Here is a 26,163-nt window from a genome sequence, read left to right as displayed (position 1 = left end):
ACAAAATAAAAATAAAAAAAACCCTGATAAAAAGGTAAAGACTTTGTCAAGCGATATGGCTGCCAGATATGAAGATTAAATGTGTAAAATTGTGCAATATTTAGGTCAGAACTATTGTTCATTCTAGCACCCTGCACCTGTCACAACCCGTGCAGTTCCTCTTTCCTATCTGGGGTGTTGTTCTCTGCTATGATGCTTCTAGCAAACTATAGTCTGTATATCAGAAGTTTGTTGCATCAGCTGAGTGTGCTAGAAGCACCAGAGCAGAGTGACACCCAAGGCAGGAGAGATGAACTGCACAGGTTGTGACAGGTGCAGGGTGCTAGAATGACATGAAGAACATGTGTATGCCATCAGTCTTACTATGTATATCTGTCCTTGTGGATCTATATAGGATGCATCCAACACAGGATCTTCAATTCTATTCTCTAGATATCCATGACAGCAGTGGGCAAATATTTTGGGATATGCACTAAATTAAATAAGGACATCATGGTACTAGAACATTTACAACCATTTATAACTTACATAGTACTACTATGCCAATAAAATCTCTCTCTCTCACTGATATGTATAGATCTGACATAAAATACCTTCAGTTTTCATAGTGCGTGACAATTTGGAGACTGATATTTCAATTGCTGAAGGATATTGCATTAACTCACACAATGAAAAAGAACTCAGACTTAATACACGCCATATAATTTCCACGTAAGGAGTTTATTGTAATATAATTTACAAATAACAAATTTCTTCATAAAATGAACCAACCCTTTTCTAAGGCATGGAGATCCACAGACATCTGTCAAGCCAAGAGGTTCATACATTATCTGAAAATAAAAAGGTGTATTATTATTATTAGGATTTACAATTGCTAACATTTGTTATCCTGGCATTTTTGTTTGGTAAGGACTAGTATGGTAATCTGGCATGTCAGGGTTTTTTTCTTCTTCTTCAGAGTTACTTAAAATGGTCTCTGAAAAATTGTATTTGTGGCAGGGAAATGGAGGAGACACAGAAGGGGGTAGACAACTACCCATTCTGTGTTAGACACTGCATAAGAGTGATCTAGTAAACCACAAGGCCTGATTCTTTGAGGACTATGGGCCAGATTCCGAATTTTAAGAAATGCCGAGTTATGCAGATTGAGCGATTTTTAGCCACTGTGTGAAAGCCGCACTGCAGTCACATCGATTCCTTTGCAATTACCTCGCACAGGGAATTCACTTGCAATTTCTGCGTGTTATAGGCTCTAGCTGGGTAAATGGGTGAGGCACCACTGCTATGTTGTGTGTTGCTGGTACATGCTAAGTACTGTTAGTATAAATTAAGCAAACCAAACCATAAATATTTATTTTGTGAGTGTCAGGTATGGGGGACTTTTATATATTCACACACCGAATAATGTAGTTCACAGCTTTTTTATCTAAGGCAACTTTTATTTTACATTCAATGGTCCTTAAAGGTCAGAAAATTTGGAACGCTTATGAAGCAACTAAGCTGTCAAGGTACGGACATTTCATTCAATGTTTACAAGAGCCAAGTGTCTCCACTATGCCAATGAACCCAGTATAATTTATTCTAAAGTACTGGCCAATAAAACAAAGGTATAAATGTCACCGGTGATTTGAGCATTATTCAGGAAGGGAACATGGTGTGTAAAGCTAGATATCCTGGGAGAGAAGTTGATCAGGAGGCACGTACACTAATTGACTTACAAGGCATCTCACCCTTGCAGACTGGGATTTGCTGATAAATAGTGATCCCCTTTAACATCTAAGACCAGAGTGAGTATTATAGTAATTTGCTTTGGTAGCAGTGGACATATTGTTTCATTGCTTTTCAGGACACAGGTTTATTTTGATAAGATAAAAATATATCTATTTTACTTTATGCTCACAGGCAAAAACCATATAAAAGGTGGAGGTTTATTCATCTTGTTTATTTATTTATTTATTTTTAAGTATAGGGATACTAAATGTGTGTACTATGATTTAATGTCTAATGGCGCTTAAGGGGTAGGTTTTACACTAATTTAAAGCATAATTTTTCTTTCAGTACATTGCTGCATTCATCTTTCCCTCTATCCTGACTAGTCTCCCAGTTCCTACCACTGAAAAACATCATGATGCTGCCACCACCATGCTTCACTGTAGGGATGGTATTAGCCTGGTGATGAGCGGTGCCTGGTTTCCTCCAAACATAACGCCTGGCATTCACGCCAAAGAGTTCAATCTTTGTCTCATCATGGCCAGAGTCCCTCAGGTGCATTTTGGCAAACTCCAGGCGGGCTGCCATGTGCTTTTTACTAAAGAGTGGCTTCCGTCTGGCCACTCTACCATACAGGCCTGATTAGTGGATTGCTGCAGAGATGGTGATCCTTCTGGAAGGTTCTCCTCTCTCCACAGAAGAATGCTGTAGCTCTGACAGAGTGACCATCGGGTTCTTGGTCACCTCCCTGACTAGGGCCCTTCTCCCCAGATCGCTCAGTTTAGACGGCCGGCCAACTCTAGGAAGAGTCCTGGTGGTTACAAACTTTTTCCATTTACGGATGAAGGAGGCCACTGTGCTCATTGGGACCTTCAAAGCAGCAGATATTCTGTACCCTTCCCCAGATTTGTGCCTCGAGACAATCCTGTCTTGGAGGTCTACAGGCAATTCCTCGGACTTCATGCTTGGTTTGTGCTCTGACATGCAATGTCAAGTGTGGGACAGGTGTATGCCTTTCAAAATCATGTCCAATCAACTGAATTTACTACAAGTGGACTCCAATTAAGCTGTAGGAAAATCTCAAGGATGATCAGTGGAAACAGGATGCACCGGAGCTCAATTTTGAGCTTCATGGCAAAGGCCGTGAATACTTATGTACAAGTGATTTCTTAGGGGTTTTTTTTTTATTAAATTTGCAACAATTTAAAAAAAAAAACTTTTTACACATTGTCATTATGGGATATTGTGTGTAGAATTCTGACAAAAATGAATTTATTCCATTTTGGAATAAGGCTGTAACATAACACAATGTGCAAAAAGTGAAGCATTGTGAATACTTTCCGGATACACTGTACATATAATCATGGAACTAATTGCAATGCCTCAAATAGGATAACCTTAGTGCATGCCTGGCCAACCTGTGGCTCTCCAGCTGTTGTCTACAAGGCCCAGCATGCTTTACCAGCTGATCGGCGGGAGGGTATGCTGGGACTTGTAGTTTAACAACAGCTGGAGAGCCACAGGTTGGCCAGGCCTGCTTTAGTGGTTCCCAACTCCAGTCCTTATGTACCACAAACAGGTCATGTTTTGTGGATGTTTTTAATCATGCACAGGTGACATCTATATTTTGCTGGGCCAATAATTATCCTATCTACTTCCACACAGAGACATCCTCAAAACATGATGTGTTGGGAAAACCCGAGGGTTGGGGTTGAGGGAGATAACCACTGGCACACCTCATTACTATGGTGCTCCATTACTATAAAGTATTCAGCTTGAGGCCAGGAACAAAACAAAATAACTCCTAGTAATAGTGCTACACCTGACAGATGATGTTTACAAGTGGTTGGAAGACTGTGGGGGATAGGAAGGATTTGGGTAGGGTAGTTGAGATTAAAGGTGCCTACACACTTGTGTTTAAAGTGTCCAATTTACAAATGATCTATCGTGCATCCAGACTTTTTCCAGTGCATTGTGTCCCAGATTGGCAGATATGCCCTACAGCATGGCAGATCTGAAGATGCGATGTGCAACCAGCGGGGACGCGCATCGCATCGTGTTCGTGAGTGGGGACTCACGATTCGGGCATATTTTACACGATCTGTCGTTCCGATGCGTCGGATTCGGCCAGATTGGGTAAAATATTGCCAAGCGTGTAGGCACATCAAAATGCACAAGTGTTTAATTATGTCAAATGATAAATTATATATAAAACATGATATTGTTGTGGGATCATTCATAATCTATAGGTGTCTGGCATTTTATACATTTTGAGAAACATTTTACCTGTCGACAGTGGTTCAAACTTTCATTCATTTCAACCCCTGGTGAAAGTGTTAGAAACAGAACAAGCAAGTTAAAGCACACCATGCAAAGTGCTCAACATTAGTCATGGACATGTATTAGTATAGGCTGTAGTGCTATATTCACATTTAACAAGTGATTCTGATGTATGTACAACTATTACTCAAACATGCAACCAAAACAGTGACAAATCTGTAGTGTTCATGTAAACAAAATTCAAATAAGCAAACATTCAAATATTAAACAAAAACCTCTGTACAATGTAGTTTCCATTGGCAGAAAATATGAGAATAAAGAATTTATGTAAATCTTCTGTTCTGATGTTGGCAGTCCACCATCATGGCTACTTCACTACACTGGAAATTCGCACACAACATTATGCACTTACAGAGCAGCAGCACCAGAGATGATCTCAATAAGCTCCTTGGTGATGACAGCTTGACGGGTACGGTTGAAAGTCAATGTCAATTTGTCAATGATTTCGGCTATATAAATGAGAAAAAAAAATCAACAACAGTAGTTGCAAAAATAAATCAAAATCAAGCATACTATGCAACATTGGCTAGGACCTATGTAGCAGCTTTGTAGATCTGTGTGAAGAGACCTTTGTGGCCAATCCAGACAAATAACGAATCTTGAATTTGCCAGAATAACTGGATCTATAATGCAGTTTTTAACACAACTTTCTGACTTCAAGGGACATATTCAATTAGACATAATCTTCCTCCACTCAATCATATCTAGACTTCTGCTCGCACCTGCATAGCTTGAGCAGAAATCATGCAAAGTTTCGGAGTAACTAACTCGCCCCCTAAGTAGGTTTTTTTTTTTGTTGGGGGGGGGGGGGGGGGGTTTGGGCGACATTTGATAACCGAGAAATTCTGCAACGGCTTTCACTAAACATACAGCTCTGAAAACATTGTGGTATTAGCATTGGTGTTACATATGTAGAGGAAATTCTGTGGGAAAAAAAAAAAAGGATGAACCAAAGTCATATTTCTGCTACTGGCATGTTTATGGCTTTTCAACTTTAACAGAAAAAAAGAGCATACAGAAAATGTACTACAATGGCCCCAGCACCTAATAAAAAAATCTTACAGGCGTTCTTGCTGGCGTTGTCCATAGCTGTCATTCTGGCACTCTGCTCACTTGCAGTGGCCTCTTTCATTGTGTAGTAGATGATATTTACCAAAGTAAATTCCTGGTAATTTCTCAGCACATCTGCATCAATGTCATCATACACAGTGATACTTTCTGGAGAGGTTTAGGGGGGGAAAGCCCAAGATTACTTTTCAGTGCAGAACCACACACACAAATATTATACAAAAATCTGTAGATATCAGCTAAGGCAATGTTATGGGGGGTTTTCCAAATTCTAATAAAGAAGAAAATTATTTGATGCTCAAAGATTAATATTTTTGCAAATCCCAGGAGTTAGGTTACCGTAAGCCCTAACCATTGCTGCTGGTTTATTTTCTTTTTAAAATAGCTTTCAAAGATTGCACCAGTAACTGGCTGCTGGGTTCTGACATTTTCTGCATATCGCCAAATATGCAACAATTTTATGCAACTCTTCGCAAGCAATACTTTCAAATAAAAAAGTTGCTACTTTCTGAGCATGTCACAACATTTAATGTAGCGCTATCCAATTTGAGGTGCAACTGTCTATCTGCATGGCTTTAAGTGGGCTCTTGCTGCCATTGGAACTACGATATACTAGCATAAAACATGACTACATAAAACACATGCAGGGCTTGGGCAGCACTTCTTTGTGGGGACCACTTGCTGATATGAACTTATCAACAGTAATAACAATGTAAAACATGCTTGGGATAGACATAAGGATGTCCTTATAAAGCAGTAAGGATCATCTAGGGTTTGAGGTCACCATAAGGTTAAAAGTGGCAGACTAGATGGGCCAAGTGGTTTTTATCTGCCCTCAAATTCCGTTTCTATGTAACCTTATACCCTAACTATAGTTAGGGTAAGTATACCCTAACTTCTAATACGCTAACCCAACCCTAATTCCTTAATCTTAAAGGGACAGACTAGATGGACCAAGTGGTTCTTATTTGCTGTCAAATTCTATGTTTCTCTGTATCTAAATGCGAAAAGTGGAGTTCCTTCTAGGACAATGCAGAGCAGCAAACCACAGAGATGAACAGACTGGCAATCTAAAACTATATCATACCATTGATTGGCCAAACAATCTTTCATTCATTTTACGCTCAGCAGATGAGAATGAAAAATGCCTACCGGAATTAGCAACCGTGTCAAGTGAGAAGAATGGCTTTTCATCGGTCTTGTAAGAGATGACTGATCTATACAAACAGAAAATGATGAGAAAAGGTTCATGAAGCCATTGTAAAATACGTAAGACCATAAAAACTCTTCATACCTGAATCTATTGAATAGCACAGATCCTTGGTCAAACTCATAGCCAGAGTTCAGCAGCTCTGAAGCAATGATAGATGCATCACCAAACGTTGGAGGCTTCCTGCCAATCTCCTTAAAGTTCAGAAGGAAGTGTTGACCATGAGACCTTCAGAAATAAATCAGTCATATACCGTTAGTATGGCTTGAAATATTTTAACAAAAATACTGCTAAAAAAAGTAATCAGAAAAACAAATAGAAAGTGATCAATTACATTTCTTATGCTGGGTACAAGCCTGTGCGACCCACCCAGTTGAGATGTCAGTGATCCCAGAAGCAAGTATAACGGGTCGGTTGGTGAGTTGTTCAAACACACCAGCAGATGTGCACAATATATTTGCAAGATATTTCCCATCTGCTGTGCTGCACGGCCAACACAATATATCTATCTGTGAATAACGTAATTCACAAATATATAGTTTGTACACATAAGCAGACGCACTAAACAATATATATATATATATATATATATATATATATATATATATATATATATATATTTGTTGGCTGTACGATCCATATATGGCATAGTCTGTACCCAGCATTAGACTACTACAGTAAATCTGAAATAATCTAAAAGCGCTAGTCATTATTTCAATAATTCCCACAAAAGAATCTTTAAAACATGACCCTTTAGAGAGAGTTGCAAACAGTCAACTTGTCTGTTTGAAATGCAAAAATACTGGGGCCGATTCAATTTAGTGCACTATTAATAGAGCCGGGAAGGAGCTATTCAATTCAGCACACAGTGTTAGGGCGACAAAAGGACGTCTTCTCACACCCGCCTGAGGGTGCGAGAAGTCCGACTAAGGTGCCAGCTGCGAGACTGTTTTCCAGTTTAACGCAGCGCTAACAGCCTCGCGGCCGGCACTTTAGTCGGAGAATGCCAGTTCTCGCGACTGAACACCCTGCTTTAATCATGAGAACCAGCATTCTCCAATTTAAGTCACACTTAACAGCGTGCTGAATTGAATAGCTCCCTCCCAGCATTATCAACAGGGCATTTAATTGACTCTGCCCCACTGAAAGTTAAATACCAGCAACAAATTGTAGGTTTCATGACTACCTGGCTTCAGAAGTTATTCTGCCAAGAAATAACTAAATTGAGTGTTTAAAAAATATTATTATAAAGAACCCTCTTTCTGATTAGGTGTGCATTTTGTTACTAATTAAATCTCTCTCATAAGTTTTTTTTAAAATACCAAAGTAAACTGCACTCGATCCTTTGGGTAGCCATACGCCATACCACAAGCTGAGAACCTAGGAATTACTGTAGATGATATGTACTGGCAGCTTGTTTATATTTATTTCTATATATATATATATTATATATATATATACACACACACATATATATATATATATATATACACACACACACACACACACACATATATATATATATATTAAATATATATATATATTAAAAAAAAAGACAAACTTGACTTATCAGATATGAGCACTATTATGTTGTCCTTTGCAATCAATTTATACACCAATCTGAATGTGTGGATTCACACCGATGCCAATCTTAACTGGTCAGTCATAGTCACTAAGTATTCTGGATATGACAGCTGCTTGGTGCATCTATTGACAGATTAAAAAACATCCGAAACGTAGGACTGTGCACACTGATTCTGTAGAATATCTCTCTCTCTCTCAAAAAAAGAGGGGCACTCACCAGTTTTATTCTAATGATGACATATCTCGAAGTTTCGGTCACAGTGCATGACCTTCTTCGAGAGACACAACGTATACATATATGGGGTAACGGCAACCACCAAGCAGGATACATGCGTGACCTTCTTCAAGAGACACAATGTATGCATATATAGGGTAACAGCAACCACCAAGCAGGATACAAGTAACTTGTATCCTGCTTGGTGGTTGCAGTTACCCTAAATATGTATACGTTGTGTCTCTTGAAGAAGGTCACGCACTGTAACCGAAACGTCGAGATAGGTCATCATTAGAATAAAACTGGATTAACTTCTTTTAAAGCCTGGTGAGTGCCCCTCTTTTTTGCTCTATTTATTTGGTGGCACTACCAGGGGGGAATATTGCTACTGGGGGCACTACCAGGGGGGAATATTGCTACTGGGGGCACTACCAGGGGGGAATATTGCTACTGGGGGCACTACCAGGGGGGGATATTGCTACTGGGGGCACTACCAGGGGGGGATATTGCTACTGGGGGCACTACCAGGGGGGGATATTGCTACTGGGGGCACTACCAGGGGGGGATATTACTACTGGGGGCACTACCAGGGGGGGATATTACTACTGGGGGCACTACCAGGGGGGGATATTACTACTGGGGGCACTACCAGGGGGGGATATTACTACTGGGGGCACTACCAGGGGGGGATATTACTACTGGGGGCACTACCAGGGGGGGATATTACTACTGGGGGCACTACCAGGGGGGGATATTACTACTGGGGGCACTACCAGGGGGGGATATTACTACTGGGGGCACTACCAGGGGGGGATATTACTACTGGGGGCACTACCAGGGGGGGATATTACTACTGGGGGCACTACCAGGGGGAAATATTACTACTGGGGGCACTACCAGGGGGAAATATTACTACTGGGGGCACTACCAGGGGGGGGGGGGGATTACTACTGGGGGCACTACCAGGGGGGGGGATTACTACTGGGGACAGTACCAGGGGGGGATTACTACCAGTAGCTGCTGCATTTCCCACCCTAGGCTTATACTCGAGTCAATAAGTTTTCCCAGTTTTTCGTGGTAAAATTAGGTACCTCGGCTTATATTCGGGTCGACTTATACTCGGGTATATATGGTAGATGACATGGGGCCCAGGAAGTTAGACATAGTGCTCTCACACACACACTCATACCACTGGTCATCAGACGAATAGATGTATTGTCAGCCATTTTGTACACACACACACACAACTCTCCGGTGGCTTTCCAGTTGCCTTTATTCATCTCTACACAACCTGACATTGCTCCATCCCATATAACCAAATCATGAAGCAAGGTTTCCGAACAAACTTGCTTATCGTCTTACCGTAGTTCAGATAAACTGGAAACCTATTCATTATTGTGGTTTTCTCAGTAAAAATCATAACCACTACTCTGTCCTCTCAAATTGTGTGCATTAGTACATGAAAGAACCTTTAGCTATGCCACCGTTTGCTTATAAGTGCTGATAAGCACATACAAGCCAAAACTATCAAACACTATTCATACATACCTTTGAAGCAGGCCTCTCAGCTTGTCCCCAATTCCAACCACCATAACTTTCTTTCCACTCTCAGTCAGTGTGGAAATTTCATTCTTAATGGCTTTTGCCACAGAGCTATGAATAGCACCGCAGAGACCCCTATCAGAGGACACGCCAATTATGAGGTGATTCTTCTTGTCTTCAGGAGCCTTAATTTCAGCTTTCTCATACAGCGCTAAGGTAAAAAAATAAAAAGGTTATGTCTTTAAATTGGCCTATAATCAGAAATCAATGGAATTATTAAAATATATGCTACATAAATAGGTAACTGTGCTGATAAAGTAATTTATACTCCTTTCAGACATAAGACCCGGGAAATACACGGGTACTTCCTGGCTCTATCAACCCTGGAATTCTCGGGTCTTAGTCTGAGACCCCCATTCACACTACACCAAAACCCAGGAAATTCCAGGGTCGGATACATTCACACTGAACCTGGGTCTGCCCTAGAATTTGGTGTGGATTTAAAGGTGACACTTTGTTTTTTGTTCACTGTAATGACATAATATAAAATTGGCATTTTTAGAGTAAAATCCACAAAGTTTGTTTCCAACGTTTTTTTTTTAATGGAAAACAAATAAATTTTTACATAAGTAAATTATGAAAATAGCCTCTAGAAAGTTTTCACAAAAAAATAGCTAAACATAAATAATACACACTTAAATCCGTTTGGTCCCCAGTCGTGTGGTCCAGGTACCTGCAGTTTGTCATTTGCAGATGCACGGAACAGCCAATGAGAAAGTTTACTTAACCTGGGTTGGATGCATTCACACTAGAGGAAAAACCCTGGTACAGAGCAAGGTCATGGACCCAGGACTTCGAACTCGGGTCGTTTCTGTTCGCAAAAACCCTGGATGATGCACATTCACGGCCAAAACATGAGAGTTATGGTAAAACTTACCTTTGTTAACTCTCTTTAATCGAAGTCCATAGGGTACACAGGGATACCTGTGTACCCTATTGCCCCCCCCTTTCTGATTTTTCATCCAGATAGGGCGGTTCTTTGTACTTGCCCTGGTTTGCTTCCGAAGGTGATCTTTAAATTCCATATCAATGAGGAAATTGTTGTCCAGGCCTTCTGTTTACCCGATGTTTCAGGATCTATGTGAACCGTACCAGTTCCTTTAGGAAAACAGATTCTCTATTTGTCCTCTATGGATTCCATACAAAGGGCTGGCCTGTTAACAAACAGACCCTGGTAAGATGGATTCGTATGGCTATCTCTCAGGCCTACTTGCACTCGGGTCTCCCTGTGCCAGCTACCATCACTGCTCATTCCACTCGCTCTGTGGGACCTTCGTGGGCAGCCTGCCGAGGCGCCTCAGCTGAACAGCTTTGTAAGGCGGCCACGTGGTCCTCTGTCCACACCTTTCTGCGCTTCTATGCGTTTGACACGTTTGCCTATCAGGATGTTTATTTGGGCACCGGATTCTCCTTTCAGCTCGTGGGCTTCCCTGCCCTTGAATACTGCTTTGGGACATCCCCAAGGTAGCCCTGTGGATACCTATGGACCTTGAAGAAGAAAATTAGTTATGGTAAAACTTACCTTTGTTAATTCTTTCTTTTGAAGTCCACAGGGCACCTGCCCTGATGCCCCTGGCTTCTCTGGGTTGCTTTTCCTGGTCACCGGTCTCAGTTTCCCTTGTGCGAGTATTTCTCCTGTGTACCAGTCTTCCTTCTCTCGTGTCCTTCTCCTGCCATTGGCTTGCTAACTAACTGAAGGGCCTCTGGCTTAGGGGTGTGGGGTATAGGGGGAAGGATCAGTGCATCCTGGGAGTCAACCGCTTTAACTGTCTGGTGACTGGTCCTAACCTCCACCTAAACCCCAAGGTATCCCTGTGGATCCCTATGGACCCTGAAGAAGAAACCTGAGTTTTTGCTGTATGTCTGAAAGGGGTATTAGTTGTCTTTCAGTGATCCAGCCATTAATACAAACAAAAGCCCTGTTCTAAAACACTGCATATTGACCTGACCTTAGTAGTCCTGCTAATAGAATAGCATGGTGCCAACATAAGCATGCAACTTACTAGCATATCTTTTCAATATGCTGCTAAGGCACCAAGCCGAAAGGGACATTAAGCCAAAATAAAAAATAACTCGCATTACTATTCAGATTACCTCCTTGTTTTCAGATCGTAAAAAAATAAAATAAAAATATATAGCTTCTTAGGAACAATTCCTTGGCAATTGGCTGGCACAAAGACATTTGCCACCCAAGGCAATGATTTAAAAACTGCACCAAACCTGCCAAAATTATTTGCAAATAAGTTTAGCACTTCAAAAGAGCGAGAGTGAACGCCTCGCTTTAGCAGGAAGAGAGCACGTATTTTGTTAGCTTTAATACACTTTTCGAAGAAACTTGCGTTTAGGGACATTTGGTGCACCACAGCAAAGATGAATGCCACTAGATGGGAGTTTGAGTTACTACATTCTAGATCCTTTATAACAATTAATGTATGAAAAATGCAGAGCAAGAGATAATTGCATTCAGCATAATAATGTTACTGTGCAGTGCATCAATACTGTACATAGATAAGAAAATATACTGAGTTCCTTTAAGGTACAGGTTCCAGTCAGAATGTCGACATGGACGTTAGGTCGACACTCATAATGTTGACAATTTTTTTATAAAAAAAAAAATAACGGGAATGGAGCCATGGATGTGCGATTCTACCAGCAGACTTTTCTCACTCAGCACTTGTTACCAATACCCCTATTCCACCAAAAATCCCAGGTCTGACCCGGGATTTGGAACACTTTTCCAAGTCGGGTCAAACCCAGGATTTACCCCATTACAATTGCGGCATCGACCCGGGAATATCCTGGGTCGACGCCATTCACACTGCACCCAGGTGCAGTGCAGGTGCTTGGCCATGATGTCATCACCAAGCGGCAGAAGCTCCAGCTCTTCCCTGAACGCCGGACCAGAGAGGGCCAGTGACCAGGGGAGGGGGTTCTGTCATTCGGGAGGATGTCTGTGATAGCTGTCACCGGGGAAGAAGAGATTACAGCCTCTCCGTATGGTCCGCTTTTTAACCCATCCCTGCTTCATACGGGGACGCTGTAATCGCTCCCTGCCTGGTGACAGCTGTCACAGACAGCCTCCTGAATGACAACCATTCACCATACGGGCAACGGGTAACCCGTTTCCACTGAGCCTGACCAGGGTATTTCCCACGTAAAACCCTGCTCGAGATCCGGGAAGAAATGCTGGGATTGTTTCCTAGGACCCTTTTCCACTGAGCCGCTACCTGGGTTGACATGGCAATAACCCAGGTATTTTGGCCAGTGGAAAAGGTATAAGTAAATGCAGTTCTGCTCTGGGGGCGTGGCCACGGCAGCAATAGTGTAGGAAACAGGGACCCTGAGCTCTCCAGCTAATAATCCTGCTTACCCCTCCTGAGACCCCAATATCAACGTTACTACCCTGGTGTCTCTCACATACCTTGCCAGGAACCTGCTGACTTGGTTGGAGCTGTGTGGAGTGAAGAGCGTGGCTCTTGATGGCCTCCATTGCATTTCCTAGGGCCTGCCTGTCTCCAGATCCTGTGACTCCAGAGCTGCACCCAGGCCTATCCTCTCCTGTTGGCTTCTGTATTACGCAGCCTGTCTGTGCCTGACAAGGGGGCTTTGCTGGGAGCTTCTGGTCTGCTTCTCCTGCCTGGCTTATGTTTAGAGTCAGGGAGGTTATCTCTGAGTCTCTGGTCACCTGATGCTGCTGGAGTTCTGCCAGACATCACTATTACTCCCTGTTCTGTGTGGAGAGCTGTCAGCTCTGCAACTGTGGGACTCAGCAACACTTTTCTCCCTGTGAGTGATTTCTAAGTTTGGAGGGATCTCTGTCTGTTGCTGCTGCTGCTGTGTCACTACCTGTGCATTTATATATTATAAACTTGTCTACTACATTATTCTCCTACATTATATTAATACTATGGAGAAAACAGGTCATGCTGCTGCTGCAAAACTGGAACGCTTTGCCCGTTCCTCCACTCCTGTGCCCCCAGTGCGTTGTGATCCCCAGGGTACATCCAAGTCCACCTCCCCCTGCTGCGTCTGGGTCAGATTCATCACCAGAAGTTACGCTGCAACAAGTGTTGGAAGCAGTTACCTCCTGCGAGACTAAATTGGCAGATAAGATTGAGAAAGTTCAATCCGATATATCTTCTCTTCATCAAGGTCTCCAGCAAGTCCTCGGGGAGGCAGAAACACATCTATCTAATATGGAAGATTCCCAGACCCCACTACAGGCTCAAGTGGCCTCCCTGACATCCCAAATGTCCACAATGCAGCATTAAATTTCCGATATTGGAGGGCAGACTGCGCCGCAACAACGTGCGGTTCGTTGGTCTCCCTGAAAGAGAGGAGGGGTCTTCAGCTGAAACATTCCTTGAGAAGTGGTTGCGGGATACATATGGCAGGGACTCATTTACTAACCAATTTGCTGTGGAGAGAGCGCATCGGATCCCTACCCGTCCCCTGTCGCTCCACCGCGCACATTTATAGCTACATTTCTTCATTATCAGGACCATGATACTGTGCTTTGATTGGCTCGAGTTAAAAGGGCCACTGGAACGCAACGGTGTAAAAATTTCTATGTTTCCTGATTTCACAATGGATGTCCAAAAAGACAGAGCGAAATTCCTTCCAATAAAGCGTCGTCTCCGGGATTTAAATCTTCAGTACGCTATGATTTTTCCATCTGAGTTGCGAGTGGTAGCAGATGGAGAGTCAAAATTTTTCTCTACACCACGGGAGGCTGCGGCGTGGCTGGACCGGAGATCTCCTGGGAACAGTCAAATGGCACTGGAATGACTGATTACATTTGCTGATTTTATTTGTTTATGGCCAGAAATTGCTAGTGTCATTACGACATTAAATAGGCCTTTTTTTGATATTCCAATATTTATATTACTATAATAGTATTTATGTTGTGGTATTGGTTGGATATTGTTCTATGTCCCGCTCCCCTTACTGGGTATATTTATTTTTTTCTGGTAGGGTTTTTCTTTTTCTTTTTTATTTGTTGTTTATGTTGATATTTCGGTCAAAATATGGCCGGAGAGTTTCGTTGCATTGGCGGTTATTTTTATTCCAGTGCCTTTTACACCTATAAGGATCGAGCAGTCGTATCCTGTGGGTTTTAGTGTAGTTTAGTTTTGGTATGCCTAAGTTCGGTAGGGTATACAGGGTGGGGGGTGGCTTTGGATGGGTTGTCCAGTTTTTTTCTTACAAGTGTTTTTTTTTATTTTTTCTTTATCACACTATTTTTAAGGTAACTTCAATTATGCTTTATAGTTCAATGTATTACAATGGTGAAACTTTTAACATGGAATGTCCGGGGGGTTAATGATCGTTTAAAGCGCTCTTTGGTCTTTAAAATGATTAAGCAATATGGCTCTAAAAGGACCATGGGTGGGATGGGCTTATCACTCCTCACATATTTCATCGTCCAGGGGCGTCTCCATTCTTATTAATAAATCGGTCTCTTTTTCTTTTACTACGGTCCAAACTGACCCTTATTGCAGATATGTGTTTCTGGATTGTGTACTGTATTCTAAGCCCATTTTATTGTTAGCAGTGTACATCCCCCCTCCTTTTTCATATGAAGTTTTAAAAAAAGCTGCTGAATTTGTGTCCCGTTCTCCAGATACGCCAGTGCACTGTTTGGGAGACTTCAATAATATAATGGACCAGTCTATGGATAAGTGGCATGAGTCTTCAAGTTCTCTTTCTAAAGGTGGTGAGGGCTTTGCTAAGTTTGTAACGGACTTGGGATGGGTTGATGTGTGGCGTGTTAAACACCCTGGAGTACAACAATTCTCCTGTTTTTCCTCCACGCATCACTCTTTTTCTAGATTGGATTTGGCCCTGGTGTCCCCATCTATTGTACCTAATATAACTAACATTGAATATAAAGCCAGAGGAATCTCAGATCACCCCCCACTTCTGGTAGAATTGAATATGTGTAGTCCTAGAGGTCTCCGCTTAAGGAAACGACACTCCCCTTGGCTTCTTCAAATGGGTGCAGGTTCAGAGCTGGAAGTTATGTGGGATGGCTATTTCTCTGACAATGTGGGATCTGCCTCTGTAGCTAATGTTTGGGACGCCTTCAAGGCCTATTTACGTGGGTCTCTGATCAAAAGGGTAGACGCATTAAAAACATTTTACAGTGAAAAAGAACGTGTTTTGGAGAAAGCCTGTAAAAATCTTGAGTTGAATTACTTGGGGGACAGGTTGGAATCTTCACGTTTAAAATGGTTGACTGCACAGACGGAGTGGACTGATCATTTGACAGATAGAATGAACCGTAGACTGTTATTCCGTTCTCATTTATATTATATGCAGGCTGACAGAACTGGTAGTTTTCTGGCACACTTGGTTCATGCTGATAGTCCTTCTGCTGTTGTCTCGGAACTAATTGGCCCTGAGGGTTCTATGGTCACATCTACACAAGATATTGCAGAGGTTTTTAGTTTATTTTATAAAATCTTATATCAAACACAGTTGACTGAGGACGTGAATGCTTTGTCATTATATGTTGCTTCTGCTAGGCTTCCAAAATTATCATCCGAGGCTCGGGTGTATTTAGATGCCCCGTTGACCCTGGAGGAGGTAGATGCTGCGATTAGTTCCTTTCCCGGTAACAAGGCACCCGCATCTGATGGGATTCCCAGAGAGATATATAAAAAACATGCTCGTATCTTTGTTCCAAGACTTTTGGATCGGTTTAATGGGCTCTATGAAGAGAATTTGTTCTCTCCATCTATGTCTGAAGCCATAATTGTTGTGCTCCCTAAACCCGGGAAGGACCCTAGATACCCTGATTCCTATATGCCAATTTCTCTAATTCTCACAGATGCCAAAATTTTGGCTAAGATCCTTTCTATTCGGCTAAACACTTATTACTTCGATTATTCACCCAGACCAATCAGGGTTTATGCCAGGCAAGTCGACGTCGGAGAACATTAGAAGGCTGCACACTCACTTACAGGCCACCCATGGCGAGGAATCGTCCTCTGTTATTGTGTCATTAGATGCTGCAAAAGCATTTGACTCTGTGGAGTGGCCCTTTCTGCGGGAGGTCATGTTATGTTTTGGGTTTGGTCCGGTGTTCTTGAAATGGGTAAAGCTTATGTATGCAAACCCTACTGCCAGGGTGTCAGGGAATGGGTTTATCTCCCCATCCTTCCCCCAGTCTCGGGGTACAAGACAGGGTTGCCCCTTGTCCCCAACCCTGTTTGCAATGGCTATTGAGCCGTTAGCCTGTATTATACGTTCTCACCCTGATATTATAGGTCTATGATTGGGTAATAGAATGGACAAAGTTTCCTTATATGCAGATGATTTATAATTTTTTTTGTCTGACTATGTAACAGCTATGCCTGTGGTTCTTCAAGTCATAGAACAATTTGGAATTTTTTCTGGTCTTAACATAAAACTGGGACAAATCATCTATCCTTCCTCTTAGGGGGTTGTATCCGACTGTTTCCATTATCACTCTCCCTCTCTGTTGGGTAAATAAATTTAAATATTTAGGTATCTGGATAACTAATTCCCCAAAGGACTATATAGTATTGAATGTTGAGCCCGTTTGTCTACTCAAAGGGCAAACTTCAGTCCTGGCGCTGGCTCCCTCTTACCGTTACTGGTAGAATTAACTTAATCAAGATGGTGGTGCAGCCAAAATTTGTGTATGTTTTGCAGCATTCTCCTGTTTTTATGACAGATACATTGTTTAGGCATTTGAATAGTCTTCTTTCTTCATTGGTCTGGGTGAATCGTCGACCACGTATTCAATTGGCAGCTCTGACCCGATCTAGGTCTGGGGGAGGTTTGGCTCTTCCAAATTTGATTATTATGAGGCGCAGATGGCACATATACGGTTATGGCTTCAAGATGACTCCCCTAATGCCCTGCATGTTTTGTTGGTTTCTCAGATTTGCCCTAACTTTACACCATTGCAGGCCTTGGTTGCGGTAGAATTATACAGAAAGGCCCTCCCCTGTTGATGCAAGCTATTAAGATATGGAAATTGGTATCTAGTATTCTACAGTTTACGGGATTAGATCCAGACACTTTATGTAGTATCGTATATTACCTGAACTGGCCTCTTTACAGCTTGAGGTGACATGGGGTTCTAAGGTGTAACTACACTGGGTCATTTATATGACACTTCAATTCTTAAATCTTTTGCACAACTCCAAGAGGCTCATCATCTCCCTCAATCATATTTCTATAGATATTTACAATTACGGCATGCTCTCTCAACTCAATTTTCAGATGGCCCTCCTCTAATTCAAATGTCCCCATTGAAGTCATTCCTTTTATCTTTAGGTCCCCGGAAGACGCTTTCTTACTTATACTCCTATATATTGTCTTCTTATCATAAGGATAGTTTACCACATCTTAGATCAAAGTGGGAGAGAGATATTGGCCTTATAAGTGATACGGAATGGAATAATGCTCTAGAAGCTCCTCGTATTTCCACGACTTCTATAAGATTTCAACAGATTCAACTGTTTATTCTACATCGTATCTATTTAACTCCTGTTCATTTGCTAAAATTTTGGGGGAGAGCATCTGACATATGCCCTAAGTGTAAAATTAGTAGCGGTACTTTCTGGCACCTTCTATGGGATTGTCCGGTAGTTAGCACTTTTTGGAATAAGGTTCTGAGAGTTTTGTCCAATACAGGTATTGCTCCCACTTTAGCTATGCCATTGACGTGCAGTTTAGGCTCTATGGACGATGAGGTAGTGGACAGATATCTTAAGCAATACATTGTCAATATGTGTACACTAGCTAAGGTATGTGTGGCTCGGTCGTGGATGGCTCCTACAGGACCAGATTATAATGCTTGGCTGTTATAGTCCGTACCACTGTTGAACATGGAAAACGTGTTTATTTGTCGCAAAGCTGAGAAGAAGTATGAACGTATCTGGAGAAGTTGGCTTAAATCCTGTTATGACCGTGCACTGCCTAATGATTGACCGGTATATTATTGTCAGGATAATGAGGTAGATTATTACTTTGTTGGAGGTAATGTGCTGTGTGATAAGTTGAGAGCACAATTTATTGGGATCTAGTTGATTTTGCCAATTTTTCAGGTGTTATTTTTGACAATATTCCAATATTTGTATAGTGTGGTATTATTATATATATGTATATATATATATATATATATATATATATATATATATATATATTTATTTTTTGTTTTCTATGTTTATTGTTTTGGTATACTGATTAATATTATATTTTTAATAAGAAATGGATCTGGGATGCAGTTTGTAGATCTAGGTTTTATATTCCAGATACTGTTATTGGTGCGTGTGTGCGTGCGTGTGTGCGTGTATATATATATATATATATATTATTTATTTTGTTTGGTTATTTGTTAATGTATTTCTATAAACCAATAAAAATTTACTCAATTTAAAAAAAAAATGCAGTTCTGCTCTGATGTCATTGTCTGCAGACATATAGTCACTAAAAGTGATCATACAGCGAAACTAGAGTGTCTGCCTTGCTCATCAGACATATCTAGTGTTCATTCTAGAATGTGAAGGAGGCAGGGTACTGATCAGGGGCGGACTCTGTTGTGCGTGTGCATGCCCGGAAAATGGGGAGTCTCCTTGACACACACACCCTTTTCATCACTAAGGGGCGTGCCCAGAACTCATGGGAGATGCTGGGCTGCCCTCAAACTTTCCCGGCAGTGTGAATAAATGCCGTGCACATGTGCACGGCATCTATTCACTCGCCCGAGTCGCAGGTGATTGTTTCACCAGAAACACCCACCCCACAGGACACTGCGGCATGCGGGTGGAGACTGCTGTATCAGAGGGGCACCACCAAAAGATCAGGGCGCTTTTAAGCTACTTCAAATCGGGCCGGGCACGTCGCCCATCTGAAACAGATGAAACAGCCAAGCAGAAACACTGATATCGCCATCAACAGCGGCAATACAGAAGTGCTAGGCTGTCTGTCACAATGACACTGCTGCTGCCTAGAAACAAGCAAACGGATAAAAGCCTGCAAAAGTAAATATCACACAGCCTCTCACAATTCAATTAAAAAGGTGGTCACTGATTGACAGGACTAAACTAGCGGCCAGAAGGAAAATGAACTATGTTTAAATAGAAAATTAACCAGTACATGGTGTACTTGTCAAATTCACATATTTGAGGTTTATGGGAAATTGGTGTCATTCTAGGGTAAATTAGCATTGACATTCACTTTCCATTAGAGAAATATGCAGGTGAAATCAATCCTATGGGAGAGATTTAACAACCTTTCTAAAGAGGACAAGTAGAGTTGTGTCTCACAACAACCAGGTTCTAGCTATCACTTTATAGAATGTACTAAATGATAGGTGGAATCTGATTGTTTGCTATAGTCAACACCTCCACTTGTCCTCTTTAGAAAGTTACATACACCTCCCCCCATGTGTTTGAGTTCCACCCAATGTATCAGACACACTATGGACATGGCAAATAGTTTAATTTATGTTTTGCATGAATTATGAAACGTGGGAAAAAAATGGAAGCAATCTAAATCATAAAAACTCCATGCAGTTTGCATGTAATAACGGAATTACCTAATGATCCTACGCCATATATTCTAGCTGGCTTCAGCTCTCTCTCAGCTCTTGAGTACTTTGATGCTGCCACCATCTTCATAGATCTTGTAATTTTCTGGATACTCTTGATGGACTTCAAACGTCTTGTAACTGTTTTACAATAGACAAGTCACATTAATTCACAAGTGGACAAAACAGACCATGGGCTCTATTTATTAACATTATTTTTACTAAAATAATGGGAAAAATTGTGTTTTCACACCCTTTTCACATTATTTTAGCATCACCTACAATTACTAAAAGGCATTTCAACTAGAATTTGTAATATTCTACTCCAAGCCCTAATTATTACATATTTTTAGTAAGCAGATCACATTTCCCATAACTGTAATGGGAAATGCGATCTGCCTGAGATTTACTAAAAATAAAATGTGGACAAATAGCGGGGGAAGCCCTGTGATAATAACGCCACTTGGAGATGGCGTTATCCAGGGTTTCCCCCGGTTCCCAGACTACTTCTCCGCTCTAACAGGCAGAGCAGAGCCGGCCCCTGTTATCAGCTGTGTGGTCTAAACAGACCACAAGCTGATCACTGCAAAAAAAAAAAAAAAGAAAAGTAAAAACTAAAAAAAAACTTACCTGAGTCTCGGACCGCCAGGGCCGGTGATGTCCTCCCTCCAGTCAGCTGGTCTCCCGGCTCCTGCACTGTGACCCTGGTCAGCTGCTGCATTAAAACAGATGACTGGGTCACAGTGCAGGATGGGAGACCAGCTGTCCGAGGCAGCGATGACCTGATCGGAGGCAAGTAAAAGTAAGGGGGGGGGGGGGGGGGGGGTCGCGGGAGGGAGAGGCGGCCGGTCAACGCATGTGCGCAACCTTGTGACTGTATTTTTTCCTAAAAATACAGTGATAAGGCTGTGGAGGGGATTCGCAGGGACAGAGCTTTATCGCATGCTCTGTTCTTGCAAGGGAATTTTTTATAAATCCCTGTGATGTAGCCTGATGTTGAAATATCACACTACAACCGCATTTTAAATGTGGACTGTAGTAAATAGAGCCCCATGAATGAAAACCAAAACATTGGAAATTACTTACTATCTTTCAAAGTTGCCATGTTCCTGACTTGACCCCTTCAAAGGAAAAAAAAAAAAAAAAACATTTATATACTATATATATATATATGTTAACTCATCTAAACAGTACCTTACAAAACAGTTCACCCTAATTGCTGAACTACAGTATACAATAACAAAAAAATTCAATGGCAATACAAAGCTCATTTGAAAAACGTGTGTATTACACAATTACTGTGTTAGAGGTCAGCTCATATTTCTGTGACCTGTATAAGTGCACTCCACCTACAGCCTTGTGCGTTTATATACATTAAATATTGCACATGTACTTAAAAACATTAAATGGATTGCTCTATAGTGTTGGTATTATAAATTGCATGATAAAAAAAAAAAAAAAAAAAAACACAAAGCAAAAGAATTTAGTCCATATCTAACTGACCCACTTTCCTGATGGTGAGCTAATAAAGTAACAAATAATTGCAACAATAGTTATTATCCACACACGATGAAATGTGCAGATTGCACTTTGTGTAAGTTCCACACTCTCAGTAGCTGATACATTTATAAATAAGGTGCATGTTGAATGGACTAAATTTATACCAATGTCTCGTTCTGATGAGTGATTATGATTTGTAATACCTGGAGCTGACCATTCATCCTGCTTCTGACGAAGGTGCCTTTGAGCATGGAAATGCGTTGAGCTATAACCTATATTTATTTACTATATGTTCACTTTCCCTGCTGGGTACTGCACTTCACTGGCCACTGGCTGCCGCCTGCATATGTTCCGGCTATTTACGGGAACAGCTGAGATTGGATTGGCCACCTTGCAGCAGCGGGGGAATCTCCAAGGCAGACACGATCTCCGAGGGCGTCTCAGTGCCTGGACATCTGTCCTTCACCATCTACGGCCAAGTAGCTGAGCTCTAACAGACTGCCCTGCGATAGTAGGGAGCTCCTGTGCCGGCTATAACTATCGGGGGCGATATACCATTCAGACTTCAGTGTCACCCACCACTTTCACACAAACAGCAGCAGCAACACTACATTCAGTCCGCCTAAAGGCAGGTATCCACTAATAGACATACAAACGAGAGCACGATTACGACATTCCAGTTGTGCTCTCGTTTGTATATCTAGTGTTGTGCCTAGACTGAACGTTCACTCGTTCAGTCCTGGCACATCCCTACATCTCCGCACATGCTGAACCTGACGAGATCGTCAGGTTGACCAGCATGTACGGGCGATGTCGGATGTCAGAAGCGACCAGCTGGCACGCGCATCGCTGGTCGCTTCGGACCAAAACATGCACGATGCATGCGCGATTTGCAAGCGATTGCACGATAACAATGACGTTATTGTGCAATCGCTTGGCTAAATCGCTAAGTGGATACCCCCCATAAGATGATTGAGTTGCCGGCAACTATATAACAGCTGAGAGGACACCATCAGTACTACTTACGGGATTTATGTTTACAGCTGTACCAGACCACCAGCTCCAGGTATTACAAATCATAACCACTCATCAGAATGAGACATTGGTATAGATTTAGCCCATTCAACATGCACCTTATTTATACATTTATCGGCTACTGAGAGTGTGGAACTTACACAAAGTGCAATCTGCACATTTCATCGTATGTGAATAATAACTATTGTTGCAATTATTTGTTACTTTATCAGGAAAGTAGATCCAGTTACATATGGACTAAATTCTTTTGCTTTCTGTTTTTGTAATCATGCAATTTATAATACCAATACTATAGAGGAATCCATTTAATTTTTAAGTACATGTGTAATATTTAATGTATGTGTTTTTTGTGATGATTTATATGCTATTTTTAATGAGTACAATTCTTTTATACTTTATTTCCTTTGGTGTATGATTTGTACGCGCAGTCACTTCTTGTTTTTATATTGTTCAGTATAAATATACACATTCTTCTACGTGGCAGCTGCGACTAGTCATATGTAGATTGCACTGTGAGCGCCACAGTCAGCATTGTTTTTTCCTTTTTTGATATTGTGCATTTGTATGGACACAGGACTCAAACTACCCACTTAATAAACAATAGGGAGTATTTTATCCATATATAAACCTTAACTTGAAAGACAGAAAATAATGAAAACTTGTACTACAATCTATCAGCTCCAATTAATGGCTAATGAGGTCACATCCACCATTTATGTTTTATTTGCATTTACCCAATAAATAGAATTTAAAAATTAATATTAAAAAGCCTTCAAATATTGTAGTGATTAATACAAACAAAAAAATAATCAATGATGTGTATGCCACTGATATTAGAAACATCTGAAACCATTATTTATAAATTACCTATGGGGCAATAAAGTTTTACAGTAAAAAATCTCTAATGGTGCGTATCCACTTCCAGACTGTGAAACGAGAGCACGATTACGACATTGTAAACTGAACGTTCAGTCGTTCAGTTTAGGCCCATCCATCATCCCCGTACATGCTGAACCTGACGTGATCGTCAGGTTGACCAGCATGTACGGGCGATGATAGATGTCAAAAACGACCAGCGGGCATGCGCATAGCTGGTCGTTTTTGATATTTACATGGTCGATTTACGGACGATTAGCAAGCGGTTGAACGATAACAATGTCATTATCGTTCAATCGGCCTGTTTAATCGCCTAGTGGATACGCACCTTTAGAGATAATCAGTGATCTGGATGGTGTCAAAGGGCTATGGACCTCATTCAGACCCGCTCGCAAGCGGGTCGATGTTTAGGCCATGCGCACGCGCAGCGGCCGCACTGCGCTTGCACAAGCCCCGGACCAAGAGAAATTCTCTTGCTTTGGGGCTCGCTACCAATGGGGTGGCTGTCGATGTTGATCGACAACTCGCCCCGTTTAGTAGGCGGGGAGGGGGGGTGGTTTCACAAACGGAAGCGTTCCTTAAGGAACGCATGCCGTTTTGTGGGCGGCCGCACCGACATCAGCAATGATGTCAGTGGGGAGCTTCCTGCTCAATCAGAGCAGGAAGCTCCCTGGGGCTTGCGGTTGCCGAGACCCAACCTTAGGGTCTCGTCGCAAGCCCCGATGGTCTTGACCATCGCGACCATCAACCTGATCGGTCGCTAAACCTGTGGGTAGTAATCCACAGCTTAGCTAGCGACCAGGAGGCCGCACTTCAAACCACAAGCGGCCGCCCACATTCAGAGCGACCGCTCGCATCTTGTGAGTGCCTCTGAATGAGGGCCTATGTGTAAGCGGGACGATGTAACCTTGCAGTACACCATAAGGGCATCTGCATTAACCAAAGAGCACAAGTGGATGTATGTACTACACAGCCACAAAAGTGACATGGCTGCTATAGCACACATCTTGACAGCAAGATGATAGAGGCTGCCTATTTACAGATCTGAACAAGTACTTGACAATAGAAGCATAAGACATCACAATGACAGTACTCTGAATCGATGAAATATCTGTATTAGCTGTTAAAGGCAATGAGAGTGTATTAAACACAACACTTACTTAAAAACCCCTAGTTTACAATGTACTTCTCACATCCCATTACTGGTATATCCCGTGCTAATATATATATATATATATATATATATATATATATATATATATATATACACACACACGCACACACACATATATATATATACATACATACATACACACACACAACGGGCCCCTAACACCCCATTACCCATGTATAATGGGACTTTCACCTCACATTACCAGTTTATACATGGACCCTTACAACCCATTACCAGTATATACACAGCTCTTACTGTTTTCCCAGGACTATTACACCCCTTTGCCTGTATATACAGCAAGATCCCCACCACATTACATACCCCTCCTTTCACATAAAATCCAGGACCCTCACACCCCATTACCAGTATATAACAGGACTCTTACACACCCATTAACATTACATACCGGGACCCTTACACCATATTCCCAGTATAAACTCTGCCTCGCACATACACCGCATTACCCGTATATTCCCCAGCTCTCCCTTATATACTGGATGAGAGAGTAATAGGTCAAGTTCATCCAAGATCTTTAGGAGTAAGGTTCCAACTCCTGCACATGGCACAGAGAAGCTACAGTATATGGCGGTCACACATCGGGTTACAGCAGTCCGCACATACTGTCACTACTTCTCCCAGAAACCTTCAAGTGCAGGAAGCCGGCTGCGGCCTAGCATTTCGACACTGGGGCTACCTGGGATAAGCTCCCCACCACCAGCACCTATAATCGCCCACAGCAGCCCAGCCCTCCCCGTTGCGCCGTTTAGGATGTCTGCGCCGTAGAATTCACCGGCCCTCACCATTGTGGCTGGAAGATGAGGACGCTGCTGCGGGACAACATGGTGACTCCGAGCAAGGTCAGACAGCGCAGGACACGCATGCGCGGCACCGAGACCGGGAATAGGGATCAGAAGCCAAAGCTCTCGCGAGATCCTGCAAAGCTCTTCTGCTGCCCTACACTCTAGCTGCCGCCATGTTTGGTGTGGTCAGTCCTCAACTGTGATTAGTATAATCCTTATAAAAATAATATCATGTAAAAAAAATTGTTTCTTCTCCTTGATTTATAAACATTAAAAAATCTGGTTTATTTGTTGTATAGTACAGTTATTTAGGTGAACAAATGTCTCCATTATTATTATTAGAGATGTGCACAGACCCCTGTGTTGTGGTTTTGGTTCATGCTGTGAATACTTTCCGGATGCACTGTACCTCCCAACTTTTAAGTATATTGATTCTGGACAATTTGTGCGGTGTAGGCACGTGTGTCCGAAAAAAAGGGGTGG

At 41.9% G+C, this 26,163-nt stretch overlaps 1 protein-coding gene across 3 annotated transcripts; it reads right to left on the bottom strand.

Moving 5' to 3' along the window:
• Positions 1–701: 701 nt before the first annotated feature.
• Positions 702–25,786, bottom strand: ATP5F1C (ATP synthase F1 subunit gamma). 3 transcript variants are annotated; one of them, XM_088468724.1, is made up of 10 exons: positions 25,681–25,786; positions 21,382–21,416; positions 20,305–20,436; positions 9,675–9,879; positions 6,413–6,556; positions 6,271–6,335; positions 5,113–5,268; positions 4,403–4,499; positions 3,997–4,034; positions 702–830 (listed from the first exon to the last, which is right to left on the bottom strand). In XM_088468724.1, exons 1-9 carry the CDS (start codon positions 25,758–25,760, stop codon positions 4,028–4,030), a joined length of 921 nt encoding a protein of 306 aa, XP_088324850.1. In that variant the 5' UTR covers positions 25,761–25,786; the 3' UTR covers positions 702–830; positions 3,997–4,027. The 3 variants fall into 3 exon arrangements, with proteins under 3 accessions (XP_088324850.1, XP_088324851.1, XP_088324852.1); XM_088468725.1 differs by lacking the exon at positions 3,997–4,034; XM_088468726.1 differs by lacking the exons at positions 702–830; positions 3,997–4,034 and having other exon boundaries at positions 4,399–4,499.
• Between the last annotated feature and the right edge of the window lie 377 nt (positions 25,787–26,163).

Source organism: Taudactylus pleione, unplaced genomic scaffold, assembly GCF_031769625.1.
Source record: "Taudactylus pleione unplaced genomic scaffold, aTauple2 ptg000086l, whole genome shotgun sequence".
Taxonomy (NCBI): domain Eukaryota; kingdom Metazoa; phylum Chordata; class Amphibia; order Anura; family Myobatrachidae; genus Taudactylus; species Taudactylus pleione.
Note: the sequence above shows the minus strand (reverse complement) of the source record. Positions and strands in the feature narration are given on the sequence as shown.

Coding starts and splice junctions, on each gene's coding strand:
- ATP5F1C (XM_088468724.1), bottom strand. CDS start 25,760: ATGCGTGTCCTGCGCTGTCTGACCTTGCTCGGAGTCACCATGTTGTCC. Junction 9,880..20,304: donor ATATGGCGTAGGATCATTAG/GTAATTCCGTTA, acceptor TTTTTACCTTAG/CGCTGTATGAGAAAGCTGAA. Junction 6,336..6,412: donor GTGCTATTCAATAGATTCAG/GTATGAAGAGTT, acceptor CTGTTTGTATAG/ATCAGTCATCTCTTACAAGA.